Source organism: Anastrepha ludens, chromosome 4, assembly GCF_028408465.1.
Source record: "Anastrepha ludens isolate Willacy chromosome 4, idAnaLude1.1, whole genome shotgun sequence".
Lineage (NCBI taxonomy): Eukaryota > Metazoa > Arthropoda > Insecta > Diptera > Tephritidae > Anastrepha > Anastrepha ludens.
The window spans coordinates 125,962,095-125,977,251 of NC_071500.1; the positions used below are offsets into that span (position 1 = coordinate 125,962,095).

Sequence of the window (15,157 nt, forward strand, 5' to 3'; positions counted from 1 at the left end):
ATCTTTAGAAAGTATGTTGAATGAAAAAAATCAACTTATTCAACTGTTTAAACATTTTACGAGGTCTATAAAGAAAACTTAATATGAAAAATTTCTTGCGATATAAAAAAAACATTTATGTATGGTGGTGCGAAGCCCACTGGGAAATGCTAGTATAAATATAAAAAAATATTTTATTACTATTTTAAAATGGCTGCTTGTACAATGCGACCTAAAAGAATATATTGTGCTGCCAAGTAACCTCTTCAAACAGTTTTAGGCTATTACTATATCCTAAATCAGGAGGTTTGGATTTAAATATAACCAGGCTTCCCAGGTAATTTGGTCTGCGTCTTGCCACTGCTGGGCAGTCTCATAGAAGATGTTTCGTTGTTTCTTGTGCCTCTTTACAGAGTATTCAAGACTCTGCCACACCATTTCTTTCATGTGGTAATTGAGTTAACAATCTCCTGTGAGTAGTTCAGTGTAGAGTTGTATGCCTTTCCTGCTGAGGTTCAGGGTTACCTCTACCTTTATACTTTCTGGATCAATGAGTATTTTCGATTAATGTATCCAAGTTTGAAGTCTCCATTGGAGCATTCCATGGTTCGTACGGGACAAATCGTACGAATTTTTACAGTTTACAACCTTAATTATAGACAAACACTAACTTTTTAAAACGAGTTATTTAGTGCACTAATACTGTGCGGTAGTTTTCTAAACGAAACCTATAAACGTGCTTTAAAATATTCGCATATCTTTGCAAAATCAAAAAAAAAAGTATATGTTCGTACGGGACAGCTCCAGTCTACCACTACTCTGAGTTATAGTGAATTAAGTGAAATTTCAGCGAAACTAATAATATTAACAAGAAAACGAAAATGGCATTTTATTGTGATTGTATTAGAGTTTATTAACACAACAAAAACATTTAAAACATATTTAGTTTAAATGACTTATAGTGTAAAAATGAAAATGTACGGGACAAATTGTGTTCGTACGGGACGCGTACGAAATTCAGCTCTTAAATTTTGATTTTAACGTTCTCTAAAGGGAAAATTTGATGCTGTTGCTATCTTGAGGATGGCTTTTACATGTAACTTCGCGCCCATTTTCTAATATTTCGTGAAATTTGGATATTCCGGGTATAGGCTTGGACGATTCCCAGGGACGAACATCCCGCATTTTGTCAGCTATTTCGGATGCAGAAATATAAAAAAATGGATGTTGAAGGAACTAATGTGGCAGCAACTTTTGCGAAATCATTCGCGTTTTGGATTACAGTATTGCTTCCTTGGCTACGGGCTTTTTGATTATATTGCCACCGACTCCGTCTACAACTCCCTTATCATGGGAAGTGGCAAAATACGTGTCACGAAGGCGAATATACTGTCTTTATCTTTTTGCTTTGTATCAGAGCATATCACAAAAGTTTTACATTGTGCCATGAAAAATGAAGCAGCGGTAAAAAGAGTAACACTTTCCCTGCTCCATAAAGCTGACTGCAGCTCGTTTTGATATGCGCAAGAATAAGACATAGCAAAATCAATTTGAAGTATTCTTGCATGTTCATTATTTTTTCGCTTTGGAATGCTTGTGCTTGTACTCTTTTTATATTTATGTGATACATGACATATGGTAAGTCGGATATAAGGTTTTCGTGTAACTCTCCACAACTGATTTCTTCTGTCTTCAGTTTTACTCGTTGATCGTCTCCTTTTTTCCATTGCTTATGAATTATATTTTTCCCTGGATCATAAGGTATTACTATTTTATTTCCATTTTTACATGTATCGCACACATTTCTCCAACAGCTTGAATCAAGGGCCGTATCACAGAGAATGTTGCTCCAGTAGGAGCTATTGTAGCTTATTTTCAAACACTTCAATTTTAGAATAAAATTCTCGTGAATCATACATTTGCACTGTTCTGATGGCGTGTCTTTTAATAACAAAACATTTTTCGGTCGTAGTGCACAAAATCTAGAAAACTCTATTTTTATGTTCGGAAACTCTTCCTTAAATATATAAAAAGCTTCTTTTAAAAATAAGGTGAGGTAGTGCTTTTGTAATGTAAGTTTTTTACCGTTAGTCCAACAGACCATTGTGTCGTTCATGCCCGGGCATGTATAAACAATGTCTGGACGAAAGTAAAAATCTTTCACCATTTTGGTGGTTCATTTATAGATTTTTTCCTAACGTTATCAATACTAAGTCCAAGTTTTTTTGCCACACCCGCACATCAGCCTTTTTTTTAGTGGGTGAACTGGGTAGACTTCGTTTACATTTCTGTACAGCCTTAGCATACGTTTGCTTACATTTGTATGAAAAACATTCAGATTCGCAATCACCCAACAATATTTGAACCAGCCTCCCTGTCTTGGGTTTGGATCAACTTTTTGGCTCATTGGACTCTCTTTTTTTCTTTTTCGTACTTCTTCCTCTTCTGTATTTCTTCCTGGGTCATGGCTTCAGTTTTTCTTTTCCTCCACTGTTTCACTCTTTCTCTTTCGTTGTTTTTGAAATCTGGACCTTTTTTCGTTTCTCGTCTCTCCATTTTTTATAACGTGACACCCTATGGTTGTTATTATTTTCACTAATTTTCTCCATTTTTTTGTTAAAAGAAAAACTTATACGCCGTGTTCGTACGGGACAAAATTTAATGACTGAATATTGAACGTATTTGCGATGCAAACTGAAATCAATGCTTTACAAGTAAAAAGAGCACCAGTACTTTGCTTTAAATGTAAAGTAATCGAAACAAATAAGTTACTCGGATGAGCACAAAAATAACTGTACAGTGTTAAGTGCGTTCGTACGGGACATCATCGAACCATTTTTTTAAAAGAGCATATCTGCGTTGTTCATAAATAAACTTCTTTTTTAATATTACGTTTCAAAACGTAAAAGTTTGTTCTTTTACCACCAATTATCAGTTTCACGCTATATGTCACACATAATGAGAACTAAGCACTTAAACTTGACCAAATTTCGATAGCAGAAAATAAAATTTTTATGAGTTGTTTTTGTTGTAAAAAAAGATACTTCAAACTGAGGTCAAGTAAAAGGTCGATGTTTATAATGAAGATTGATATATTTTAAATACATTAACACTAATATAATCATCCGGAAATGCAATTTATTCGGCGGTCGAAATTTACCATTTTCCATGGAATGCTCCCATTACTCGATTAAGCCTCGTTGTTCCCGAAAGGAAAATGGTAGGAAGTGTACAGACCTTAACTGGCCCCCGCAGAAAGATTCAGAACCTACCAAGGGAGTGTTTGCATCCTTCTGCGCTAAAGTGTCCTCAATTGTATTCCCTTCGTGCCCCTCATCCCTCAAATATACGTGATTTTGTTCTTCTTTTTCTAAGTTTTAGCTTTACTACTTTTATAAAACAGCCGCCCTATCCGAATGGGTGGATGCGTAAATAACAATTGGTAGTGCCCGGATTCGAAACTCTGAAACCGAAATGATAGAAAAAGATGTTTCCAAAAGCGGCCGCTCCTTGGCAGACAATCGCAAACCTCCGAGTGTATTTCTGCCATGAAAAAGCTTCTCATAAAAATTCTTTGAAGCGGCATAAAGCTGTTGCTCATACCACAAATATTAGCAGAACGTCGATCAAATACCCAAAAAAGGGTGTAATCACCTACTACTATTTATTATTTTTATGAAATATGAAGTAGATTGTTTGAAATGTGTCTGATAGTGCTTCTACAGAAAAACAACAATTTTTGTCGCAAATTGATAAAAGTGATTTATTTCCAAATGCTTTTTTATTTGTGTATCCGTTAACCTCCTTTGGATATTGAAAAATTATAAACAATTTTAGTCTGCTGAAAGAAGAGTCATTTCGAAAGTGCCGAGTGGCATATTTGAAAGCAAAAAGAGTCTAAAGAATCGGAAGTGTGTATTCTGGCTCTGTCTTTTTATCCCATTTTCATATATTTCAAAGTCTGCTTTCACGCAGCTCGACTTCATCCCAATCAACTTTGTCATGCCTGGCATGCCTACGCTTATTACATTCGTTCGAACGGTAATTGCCCGCTGGCGGTAATTACAAATGAATCTTTACTACAAATACTTACTTGCCATTTATGCACGGACCTCGTCTTATTGCATTCCTCATGAAAATATAAATTCGTACAGCCTGTGGAAGAATACCATTTGCCTACCACAGATAACTATTATACGCATGGCAAGACACTTTCTTTGACATTAACTTTATTGCACTTTAGTGCCTCGTACGACACACCCATACATACTTGCATATGTATAAGTATACAATTGTACGAGGGAGCTGCATTGCCGTTCGGGATCAAGGATTATTTGTACCACACAGATTTTCAGCGCTGTGCTTTGTGGCTTCGTTACAATTTTTTGGTTTGTTTAAATTTTTATTGTATATTTCGTCTTTTACCTTCATTTGTGTGCTTTATGCTTGCGAATTAAAAATGGGAGCAAATTGCGTGCACATAAATTTTGCTTGATTACAACAATAAAGCGATAATTACATACTTATTGAGGTTGTGCGTTGCGAATTTATGCGAAGACATGCGTGTCTTGCGTATTTTCATTTACGAGTATTTTTAGTTGAAAATTTACGCGATTTAATCAAAGCAGCAGCAGTGTGGCAAGAGTACTTGCAACTCGAGCGCATACGAGTCAGTAGGCGAAAGGAAAATTTTTGAAATTGTGTCATTTCATGCACAAAAAGTTCCAACGAAAGCGTGTGACACTCGTGGAATGTGTCAGGCGCACTCATGAATATGAAGGTGGACGCAGGCAAACATGCATGCACATGCACGAAAGAGGCAGCAACACAAGAGTCGCTTCCGCGCACTTAACTCACTCACTCACTGAATGGTGGCACACAAACACGCAGACACACAAAAATACACAAATACAGTATGCGCCTTGCATATGCCACAGTGCACGCGCGCACTTGCTTCGGGGTCAGCGATTGCATGTGCAGATAACTAAAAGTGAGTAAGTGTATGTGTGTGCGTGTGGCTGTCAGAGTTGTAGATGTTGCTGGCGTTTAATTTTCTCACAGATCTGAGTTTTGACATTTCGCCTCCAACGCAACACTAAAGGCTTAAAACGTATAGTGGCAACTTTTCGTGTGGTGTGGCCATAGGAAAATGAAATTTGCTTTGAGTAAATAGTTGGCGAAGGCGATACTTCAAAACAAAAGTGTAGCGATGTCGCTGACAACTCGCAGAAGAAAATATTTGAAATCAGAATTAAAAGAGACGACGGTTTGTATGGAAAGGCTAAGTTGACTTCTCGAGAATACTTGCAGTTCATACAAATGGCTTACTGACAGCTCGGCAAATAGTGGTGCGTAAAGAGTGTGTATGGCCGAATGGTGGTAGAATATTGCATATTGAGGAAATTTTTCGTACTACTACGAATTGTTTAATACAGTAGCTATAGATTTATTGTGCGAGAGCTGTGACTTATGTATGTGCACTAATGTGGGATAGTCTGAGTAAAACTTGCACAGATTTTTCATAGGAGTTTAGGCCAGTGTATGAGTTTCTAAATATTGCATTTTTTGCTTAAAAACTGTTTTTGCTTAAGCCTATCTGATGTTAAGTATTTTGAGATACTCTCTCTCTCTCAAGAGATAAGTCTTGAAATTTGTAGGTCGGTAGTCCCATTGATTTTCGCTACCATAGATGGTTTTTGTTTAATCGTTAAAACTTTGTTAATTCGGTTTATGATTTACTTTTAAATGTTTTTGGTTTCAATTATTTATTAAATTAAATACTCAAGGTAGTAAGTTGGGAAAATTGTCTAAACACTTCTATTTTGAGTTTTAGCACAGCATCTTTCATCCTGTCGAAGCCTTCATATCCTACCGCAAACGGAAAACGCATTTTTTTTTTCGAAAGTATATTTTCCCAGTCCACCAGATACGTAATTTGAATAAATAGTAGCCGATTAATTTAAAATTTTACAAAACAAAAACAAAAAAACAATTTAAAAATTTTCAAAACATTTCAAATTTTCTGAAAAATTACAAATTTTGTCATCAGAATATTTAGGAAGATTTCGATTATCCAGTTTTATAGTCGAATGAATTTTAATGCAATGAAGTGCAAGCTTGGAGTACGCGAAAAACGCGTTGATTTTTTATAATTTTTTTTGCTGGCGGTCTTATGTACTTTTTCCGTTTAACGAACGTCCGACTATTTTTGAGGCAAACACAACAAAAAAAAATTATAGCAATTTCAAAAAAGTCAAGAGAAGAGCATTTATCAAAAAGTTGGTAGCCTTAAAATATAAAGGACTCAATAGATTTATTTACTATAGTATTTGTTTGCCTATCGATTCCATGTCAAGGGACCTAAGTATTTTGGACATTGTCGTTAATTTTTCGAAATACTGCTCCAGCGAAGTGGTAGCGTATCGTTTACAAATCGATCGCCCGTACGCGCCTTGGCAAGCAGATATACGGTGTTTTTTACATTCCCATGGCAGCCGGTTCTACGTTACCGGAATGACTCGGGTTTTCCCCCGACCAAGGGCTGCCGGCCCAGTAAACTAGCCCTGTTCAGTGTACCGTACGGTGTTTCTTACGGGTTCGTTGTACGTATTTTTACATACTTTCTGGAATTACTGAGCATAGTCTCAGTCATTAATGAAAAAAAAAAAAAATAATAAAAAAATATTATATAAAAAAGTTTGAAAAAAAAACATAAATAAAACCAAAAACACCGTGGAAAATGGCAAAAAATAGCTTTACCTAGAAAATAATGATCAAAAAATATATAAAAATAAAAACAAAAAAAGTTTACTTTTTTATAAATTTTTATTTTCTATATATTGGAGCCCAAAAATTTTGACCAAAAAAAAAAACAATCCAACTTTTTTAAAAAAAATTTTTTTTATAAATTAATAATAAAAATAAAAAACAAAAAAAAAAGTGCGTGTACCCATAACAGAAGTGAAACTTTCAAGACAGACAAAGAAAGAGGGAGAGACCCGAGAGAGAATAAGAGAGAGAGAGAGAGAGAGAGAGAAAGAATATATGTCTAAATAAATTCACAACATTTGCAGAGAATACAAATAGACAAAATTTACAAAAAACGGAGAAGGGTCGACCGGTGTAGGTAAACGCCTGACACAAACCGTGGCAACAACGCGCACTACTCCGAGCGATTATCACCCGCACAAACGCAGCGATTCTAGCAGCAACGGCAAAAATTACCGCAAGGCAATTCCAATAAATCCGGCGCCGGAATGCATAGCACTTTATAGTACGCACAAGCACTAGCTACGAAACGGAAATAAGCGCCAAAAAGTAGGCACCAAAAAAAAATTGGGACCAAAAAACACCGCAAACAGTAGCCACCAAGGAAATATAACGCCAATGAGTAAGCACTCAAAATGTATTTCTTACAAGTTTGCACCAACAAACAAGCGCCAAAAAGTAGGCAGTGTTATTTCTCACTAGAAATTAGTAACCACAAGGAAAAACTGAGGAAAAATAGCCTAAAGTGTATGTAAGATATATTATATAAGGTATAGCTCTCTCTCTCCTTTTCCTCTACGTTATATATTTTTCCCCTCTCGGGGAACAAAAATGTCAAAAACGTTGCATGGCCTTGAAATTTTACTCGCCATTCTCGCTCGTCCATCGACGCCTAAAGAGTTTCACTTCAGAAATAAAGGTAATTAAAATTGTTTCCAATTTTTTTCTTTTTAACCCATATCGGCCGAGAGCTTTTTTTGTAATACTCGCCCATAAGACGACGGAAAATTAGGTGAAACTCTAACTCTTTATAAGGATGAAAAGTTAAACTAAACATTTAAACAGATTTGTTTAGATATGAATTCAATATAATTACTTGATTTATAATTTTATATGACCAACAAACCAGGGATCTACAAAGTTGCAATATTTGTTATAGAAAACTAGAGCGATGATAAATAAATGAAATGAAAACTGAATTCCTTTCATGTCCCCGTAGTGGTGCCTTTCGGCTGTTAAGGTTTATTATATTCTATCCTAAAAATTAAGCAAAAAGTTTATAAAAATATTAAGAAGAACCGCAAATAGTTATCTTTAAAAATTCTATACTCAAATTTTCAACATTGAATGAGTCTCATAAATATTAAACTTTTTTGAACATTTTTTCAATTTCTTCCTTATTTTACTCAGGCCTACAAATATATTAACTTAATTTTTAGAAACATGTATGATATTGTCCAAAATATTTGGATCACTCGACAGGGCATCCCACCATTAAGGAAAATGTGCCATTCTATTACAAAGTGGAATTAGTGCATTTAAGTGCCCGCTGGAAGTTGCCGTTTTGTACGTTAATTTGTAGGTACTCGAATAGGGGATTTCTAAATTATATGTATGTTTATTGAAATATATTTATAAAATTTACCGCTTTAAAAAATTCTGCAATAAGAAATTTATTTAACTTTAATATTTAATAATTAAAAAAAAAAATAAATAAGTAAAATGTATTTTTTTCAGTTAATTATTACTTAAAACATTTTTTAATCTATTTTATAAAATTTATTACCTTTTTTTATTGTATAGTATATGTAAAAGTTATAAAATTTATTCCTTTTTTTATTTATTTCTTATTTTATAAATTTGTTTAATAAAGTTATACAATTTATTACTGTTTTTATTTATTTATTTTAGATTATTTATAAAATTTATTATTTAATACAATTTTTTTACTCTTCTACTTATTTTTTATTTATTATTCAATATTTGTTTAATTTTTATTTAATTGCTTAGCGATTTGTGAGACATTGTGAGCTTGAAATTTTTGACCTTAAGAGGACTCGGCTTTTGGAGCTTTCGTACTAAAATTGATAACAACAAAATGCCTGCGACTTGGTTAACAGCTGCTGGAAAGCCTCTTCATCAACTTCTTGTTGTATTTTTTATAAAATACGATCCTACATCCCACGTCAGATCCGGAGGATTGAGGAACAACAAACTGATGGATGTACAAAAAATGGGTATTCAGGCGGAGGCGGCTCGAGTAATGTTGATAAAATGCATGTGACATATGCGTGCCATATTTTGTGTAAGCATACAAGTTGCACCCTGTAGGGTCAACATAAAAAAAATGTATGCGTGAAACACACACTCGACTGGTGAATGCGTTGTATATTTTTAAGGAGCGGTGGCAACATGTCACACCACAACCGCCACTCCCACTCACACGCACGCATCCATTCACATACACATGTGCGTACATGTACGTGTAATTATACATACACCGAATATTGTAGTAATCCGAGTGGCAAGATTTGTGCAACAATGCCACAAATGCTGCTGCTAGCAGCTGGGAAGTAATGGAATAGTAAATTCAACAATGCCTGGATATTCACAAAATTGTTGTATGCCAGTTTTGTTGTTCCTTGATTTTATGCTTTTTGAATACAGAATTTGCCCTTTTGTGGCAATTTCAATTTAGCAACACACCAACCAGCGTCGTATGCCACCCATACACGCCACATACACAGTGGTATGGATTCATGCATATGCATGTGTGTGTGTGTGCGTGTGTGTGTGCGTGTGTGTCGAGCAATGCTTCACAAGAAATTTAGAATCGTACAGTTGCACTTAACAAACTCTTGCAAAAATGGCTTGTTGCAAGCTGCAGTTGCATGCCACACTTTCTCGTTAGCCGAACTGTCAACTAAACAAGCAACACATCATCGAGGCAACGACGTATAGCACACTCCCAACTGCAACCACGTTTGTGTACGTAAGAGCACCGCAAAACTAGTGAAAAAAACAAAAACAAAAACAACATGCATCTGTATGTATAGCAGTCGCACCAGGCAACTAGATAAACAACCACACAGGCAGACAATCGGTGCAAGAAGTTGAAGTGCTACTGATTCAAAATGCATATTTCCCTTTGTTGTGATTGTTGCTATTGTTGTTGTACTTCAACCATGCTACACTGCGCGGCCCTCAGTGCAGCTGTGGCAGGCCAACAGCAGGAAGGATACGCCGAACGACTTGACTTATGAATTGGCGCTTGAAATAGGGAATATACCGAAATGAAGAAATGTTCTCAAGTTGACAGCTGGAACTGCGGAAGCAAGTTAGCAGGGCGTGCATATGACCCATCCAACGCAGGAAGCATACGAATGACTGCACTGCATTCGCATTTGTTTTCCAGTTTTCAAGTGCATTGCAAAACACTCCTCTTCCCACTTTTCCCTATTTTCTTTCTTTTGCCTCTGTGTCAGTGTCGCTTATTTTCTGGAACTATTCTCTCAACTATTCGAATATCTTACTCTTTGCCTGTTTGCAGGCTTATGTGTGCGTATGTATATGTATGCTCTACACTTCGCAATCTACTCGCCGACACATGCGAGTGTGTGCCTTTGCATGCTTACCTACATACACACGCCGAAATCCAGCTTAAATGAGTTGTCGCATGTGTGCTGTTTGTTGGTCACGAACGGACTTATGTGTGACAGTCACATACGAAGTACCAGATATATTCTCATGCGGCACGTTTCTAAGACTCTAATTTAAATTTAAGGCCGGCGGGCCAATTAAAAGGTCAAAAAAATCGATTTTTTTTTTCCTGAAATCAATAGCTTAGATATTCAAGAACATGAGACACAAATTTTCAGAGTTAAATTCCAAGTATTTGCAGAGCTACAGAGTCGAGCGTAGTGCGGCGTCGAGCAACCGTGCGCTTATTTACTTACTTTGAAGCGCGTTTTCTCGGCTTTTCATTTTCACGATTTTACCTACTTTATGTACACGATTGCAAAAGAACTAAACGAGCTATCCATTTCATTCAAAATGCGTTATCTTCAGTATTGTTTTCTCTTCTATGTGAACTAAAAAAAAACATACAAAAACTTTTTTAAGCGACTTTTTTACCCTGTTGAAGAGTTTTTTTTTTTCCTTGAAAAACCACTTTTTTTTTCTACCTTCCCCAAAAATTCGAATTTTACTTGTTTCTTAGTTCACATCGAAGATAATTACATCAAAATTAATAATCTTTTTTTTTTTTTGTTTTCAGATGAAAATTGCAAGTTGTATCTTGTACAGAAGTTGGATACTTCAGTGGCAAGGCGCTCTGGGAATCTATTGATAACTCGGCTTACAATATATTGTTGGAGATTGTACACATTTTTTTTTTTAGTTCAAATATATATTAAACTATCCCCAAAACTTCATTTGGCTAATTGTTTTTTTTCTCATCCTACAACGCTTCGCGAAAACTACTGAATTCAGGACATCTAATTGGCCCGCCGGCCTTAAGCATCAGTAAATGATTTTTCCTCCTGCCTTTCATTTAATTTGCAAATGAAAATGAACTAGTTAGGCCATAAATTGCAGATATTTGGTGGACTTACACACGGCACACAAGCTTTTCATGAATTTATGGCAATTAGAAGCATTGGTCACAAACTTGTCGAGATCTAAGGTTTCTCAGAAATATCGTACGAAAAATTCCGGAGTAACAAACTGAGTTTCGGTTAACTTCACTTTTTACGAGTCTAGTCACATGGGTGGAGTTGGAGGGCACTGGGAATAAGTTAAATGGTCTTAATTTGATGAAGAACGTCACAAATCACTTTTGAAGGAGTGTCGTGTCGTCAAACCAGTCGTGAATTGGCGAACAAAATAAACTGCGATCATAAAACGATTCTCAATTACTTTCTTTCAATGGGATTTACCTAAAAATTGGGAGCCTAGATGCCTCATGAGCTCATCGAAAAAAAATAAAGAAAGTGGCCTTCAAATTGCTTCTCAGCATCTCGCCCGCCATCGAGCAGGACGCGGTGATAAATGGAATCGTCATGCGAGATGAAAAATGGTGAGACATCAATATGAAGCAAAGATAGGAGTGTGTGGCTTCAGGAGATACGCCAAAGCCGAGAGTCAAGCCAGACCTTTATTCAAAGAGAATCATGATATGTGTTTGGTGGGTCTAGGAGGGCATGGTGTATTGGGAAATGCTCGAAAGGAATGTCACGGGTAACAAGGAACACCACATTGCCTAGCTACACCGCGTGAGTGAGGCTATTCGACTGAAAAGACCTGATCGACATGGTCAAACTATACCTCTTCAGGACAGCGCCATGTCCAATGATGCACAAGTCGTCAAAGCCGCACTACAAGAGCTCGAGTGGGAGGTCTTTTAGCACTCGCCGTATTCTCCGGATCTTGCACCGACCGATTACCAACTTTTCCGCTCCCTGCCGAACCATATGAAGAGCCGACCAGGCGATTTTTGGCGGAACGACTTCAACAAATTGGTCGAAGAGGTTGTAAACAGCAGCGGTGAATATATAATTGATTAACTTATTGGTATAATTATTGTTTTTTGTTTAAATAAAAGTCTTCGGTAAAAACGCTATGAACTTATTCCCTGACCTAATAGTTTTTATTTTTCAAAGAGTTTATTTTTCAAATATACCTTTTGACAGGGCATCTATTAGCTGTTCATGGACATACCTGTGGCCACAGTGACTACATATCTAAGCCATTACATACTTTTGCAATATTTGCAACCTTTTCGCTCAACATTTTTTACTGTAAATTTTTATATAATATTTTATAATTATAATTATTTATGTTTACTATGTCACAAAAACCTTATACATCTATTTTGTATGGTTCTCGAGTGGAATCGAACCTTTTTATTTAAAGTTCTCAAGTTCTTTGAAAAAAAAAAAACACCCTTCACCTATGAAGTAGACATGCAGCGCTATCACTGCCTTCCAGCGTTTCGTATACGCACCGTCGCCCCATTCAAATAAGAAATAAAAAGATTTGTGTTGCTATTAGCGCTGCAACATCATGAGATAAATTGATTTCGCCATATTGTGTGTCGTCTGCAGTTAGCACTGCTGAATGGAACACAAACAAAAAGCAGCGTCTAATGCAATTTGAGTGTATATGGAAGTGAGTAAGAGGACATTAATTGCGTGTAGTATGCGGAGGTGTGTGGTTATAGTTGGATTGGTTTAATTGTGAGCTTGCATTTATTACGTAAGCGCGAATTCGCGACGTCAATGCATGTTTATTATCACAAAAGCAAGCACATGCATGCCGTTATACGAATATGTACCCAGTACCCAGTACGTATATGGCATGCTTGGGTGTGTTAGTGCGAGGGTATGCATTAAAAATGTAACTGTTTTCATTGAACTGCCATTGTAGTGCTGATTTATGCAGTACGATGTCGCTAAGCTCTACTTATATTTCCCTCCTCATATACGCCTACCCCCTCATTCTTGCTGTTAACTGCATTTGCGTGCGTATGCCTGTGTGCGCTTGTGTGCCTTTCATTAGACGTTGCCTGCTTTGGCCATGCGATGCAAACAGTTTTGAACTATTTGCCTTTACTATTGGCGGCTGCATTAGTGCATTTACACATTTCCGATTGCCACAGCAGTACACTCAACCTGCCAATGTGTACATATTTCATTCATTTCTACTTCGATTTTGCTATTTGGTTTATTTGCGCCACTATCTCTGCGATATTCACAATGCCTTCTCTGGTTTGCTTTCGATGCTTTTGTATTTGTTTTTAATTAGATTTTTGTTTACATTTGGAAATTTAGTTAAATTGGGTTGCACTTTGCAGCATTTGCCGAGTGTCATTGTCTCTCCATCTGAATGGCATTCTCTCAATGCTCAATGCTGACTGGCTTTTACTTTGATTGCGTTTGAATGTGTGTGTATGTGTGTATATGCGTGTACGCGTGATTTTATATATATGCATGTGCGTATATTCTATTCCACTCGCATTAGTTGCATTGCCCTTTTTTAGTGCAGCACTGGGAAATTACTATCATTGAGCTCCTCTTTCATTGGGTTAGATTTGAAGGCAATTAAATATAGTCGTTGCAGGCTTTTATCGACTTGCGTACTTGCACATAGCAGCAATCAAATGAAGAGTCAAGTCAAACGTAAATACGTTAGTAGAGTGAGCGAGCGGCCTTACATTCAATAGGCAACTTTTGCACTTATTTGCTTTTTTTCTTTGATTTTTTTTTTGTAATTTAAAATACGAGTCCCTTATAAAAAGTTTTATGACTTACCACACAACTTGCGTGAGGGAAGCGGGATTTGCGACATATTCGCAGTTGAGCAGCACTGTGTCGCTGGTATTTACTGTAATCTCGGGCGGGCTAACCTTAACCACTGGTGGATCTGCAATAGAAGAGAAATTCGTTATATTAATATTACGTAGCTTGAAGTCATGGATTGTGTTGTTGTTGGTGTTGATGAAACTTACATAAAACTTCCAGTGTCAACGACGACGTGAATGGTTTTTCGCGGTTTATCTGCAGCACCACATTGTCCGCGTCGCACCGAAAATTCATGTCATTCTCAAAACGTGTCGCATTGAAGATAAGCTCCGACTGCGTGTGATACGTGCCATCGTCTTTCTCGAACTGTCAATATGCGGAACAAAAGCGAAAACTGAGTTCAATTCAAGCGAGGAAAACTAATTCATTTTTATTTTATTTCTTTCATTAAATTTTTTGCTTTAGTAGCTTTGGGTTGGCTACGAAGAGAAGTTAAATTCAAACAGGACTTATTGGGATGCACCTATACATATACAGATTTAAGTGTTGTACCAACAATGTTTTAAAAAAATTAAAAAAAGTTCATTAATTTTTAAACTTTGGTCTGTATATTTCAAAATCGTCAAGTTTTCGGCGCTCTCACTGCTGATAAGGCAGATTTTAATTTCTCATTAATTTCTATTTTTTACTCACGCCTCACCCTTTTAACCCTTTGGCTTAACAGAGTTCTTGCGTGACTTCTCAAGGAGTAATGTTTTGAGTATTCTTCCAAATATCTTGCGTGACTTACCGCTTTTGTTCTTATTTCTGTCAAGTCATTCTCTTCCGGACTAATAACTGTGGAGGAATTGAACCACGTCAAATTGACGGCAGGTCGAGCGCCATGAATCTGAAATTAAAAGGGTGTAAATATTAAATGAAATAGTCAGTAAGCATTTTCGTGCGCTTGAATAAATAATTAAATAAATACAAAAGCAAGCAGCACAAAAAGTTAACTAAATATATTTGATAAAAATTAAGAATGTATTCATATTTGTCTTCCTGTCGATGGGGAGTATGACGAAAATGCTGCTACTTGAAATTTTTTAACGCTCTGAATGATTTTAACT

The 15,157-nt window shown here is 36.3% G+C and overlaps 1 protein-coding gene across 1 annotated transcript in view; it reads right to left on the bottom strand.

The window, feature by feature from the left end:
* Window positions 1–15,157, bottom strand: part of LOC128861996 (uncharacterized) — a 147,590-nt gene that overhangs the window by 89,090 nt on the left and 43,343 nt on the right. Inside the window, 3 exon segments of the mRNA XM_054100368.1 lie at window positions 14,058–14,169; window positions 14,255–14,414; window positions 14,839–14,937. Of these exon segments, the coding sequence (XP_053956343.1) occupies window positions 14,058–14,169; window positions 14,255–14,414; window positions 14,839–14,937 (371 nt within the window).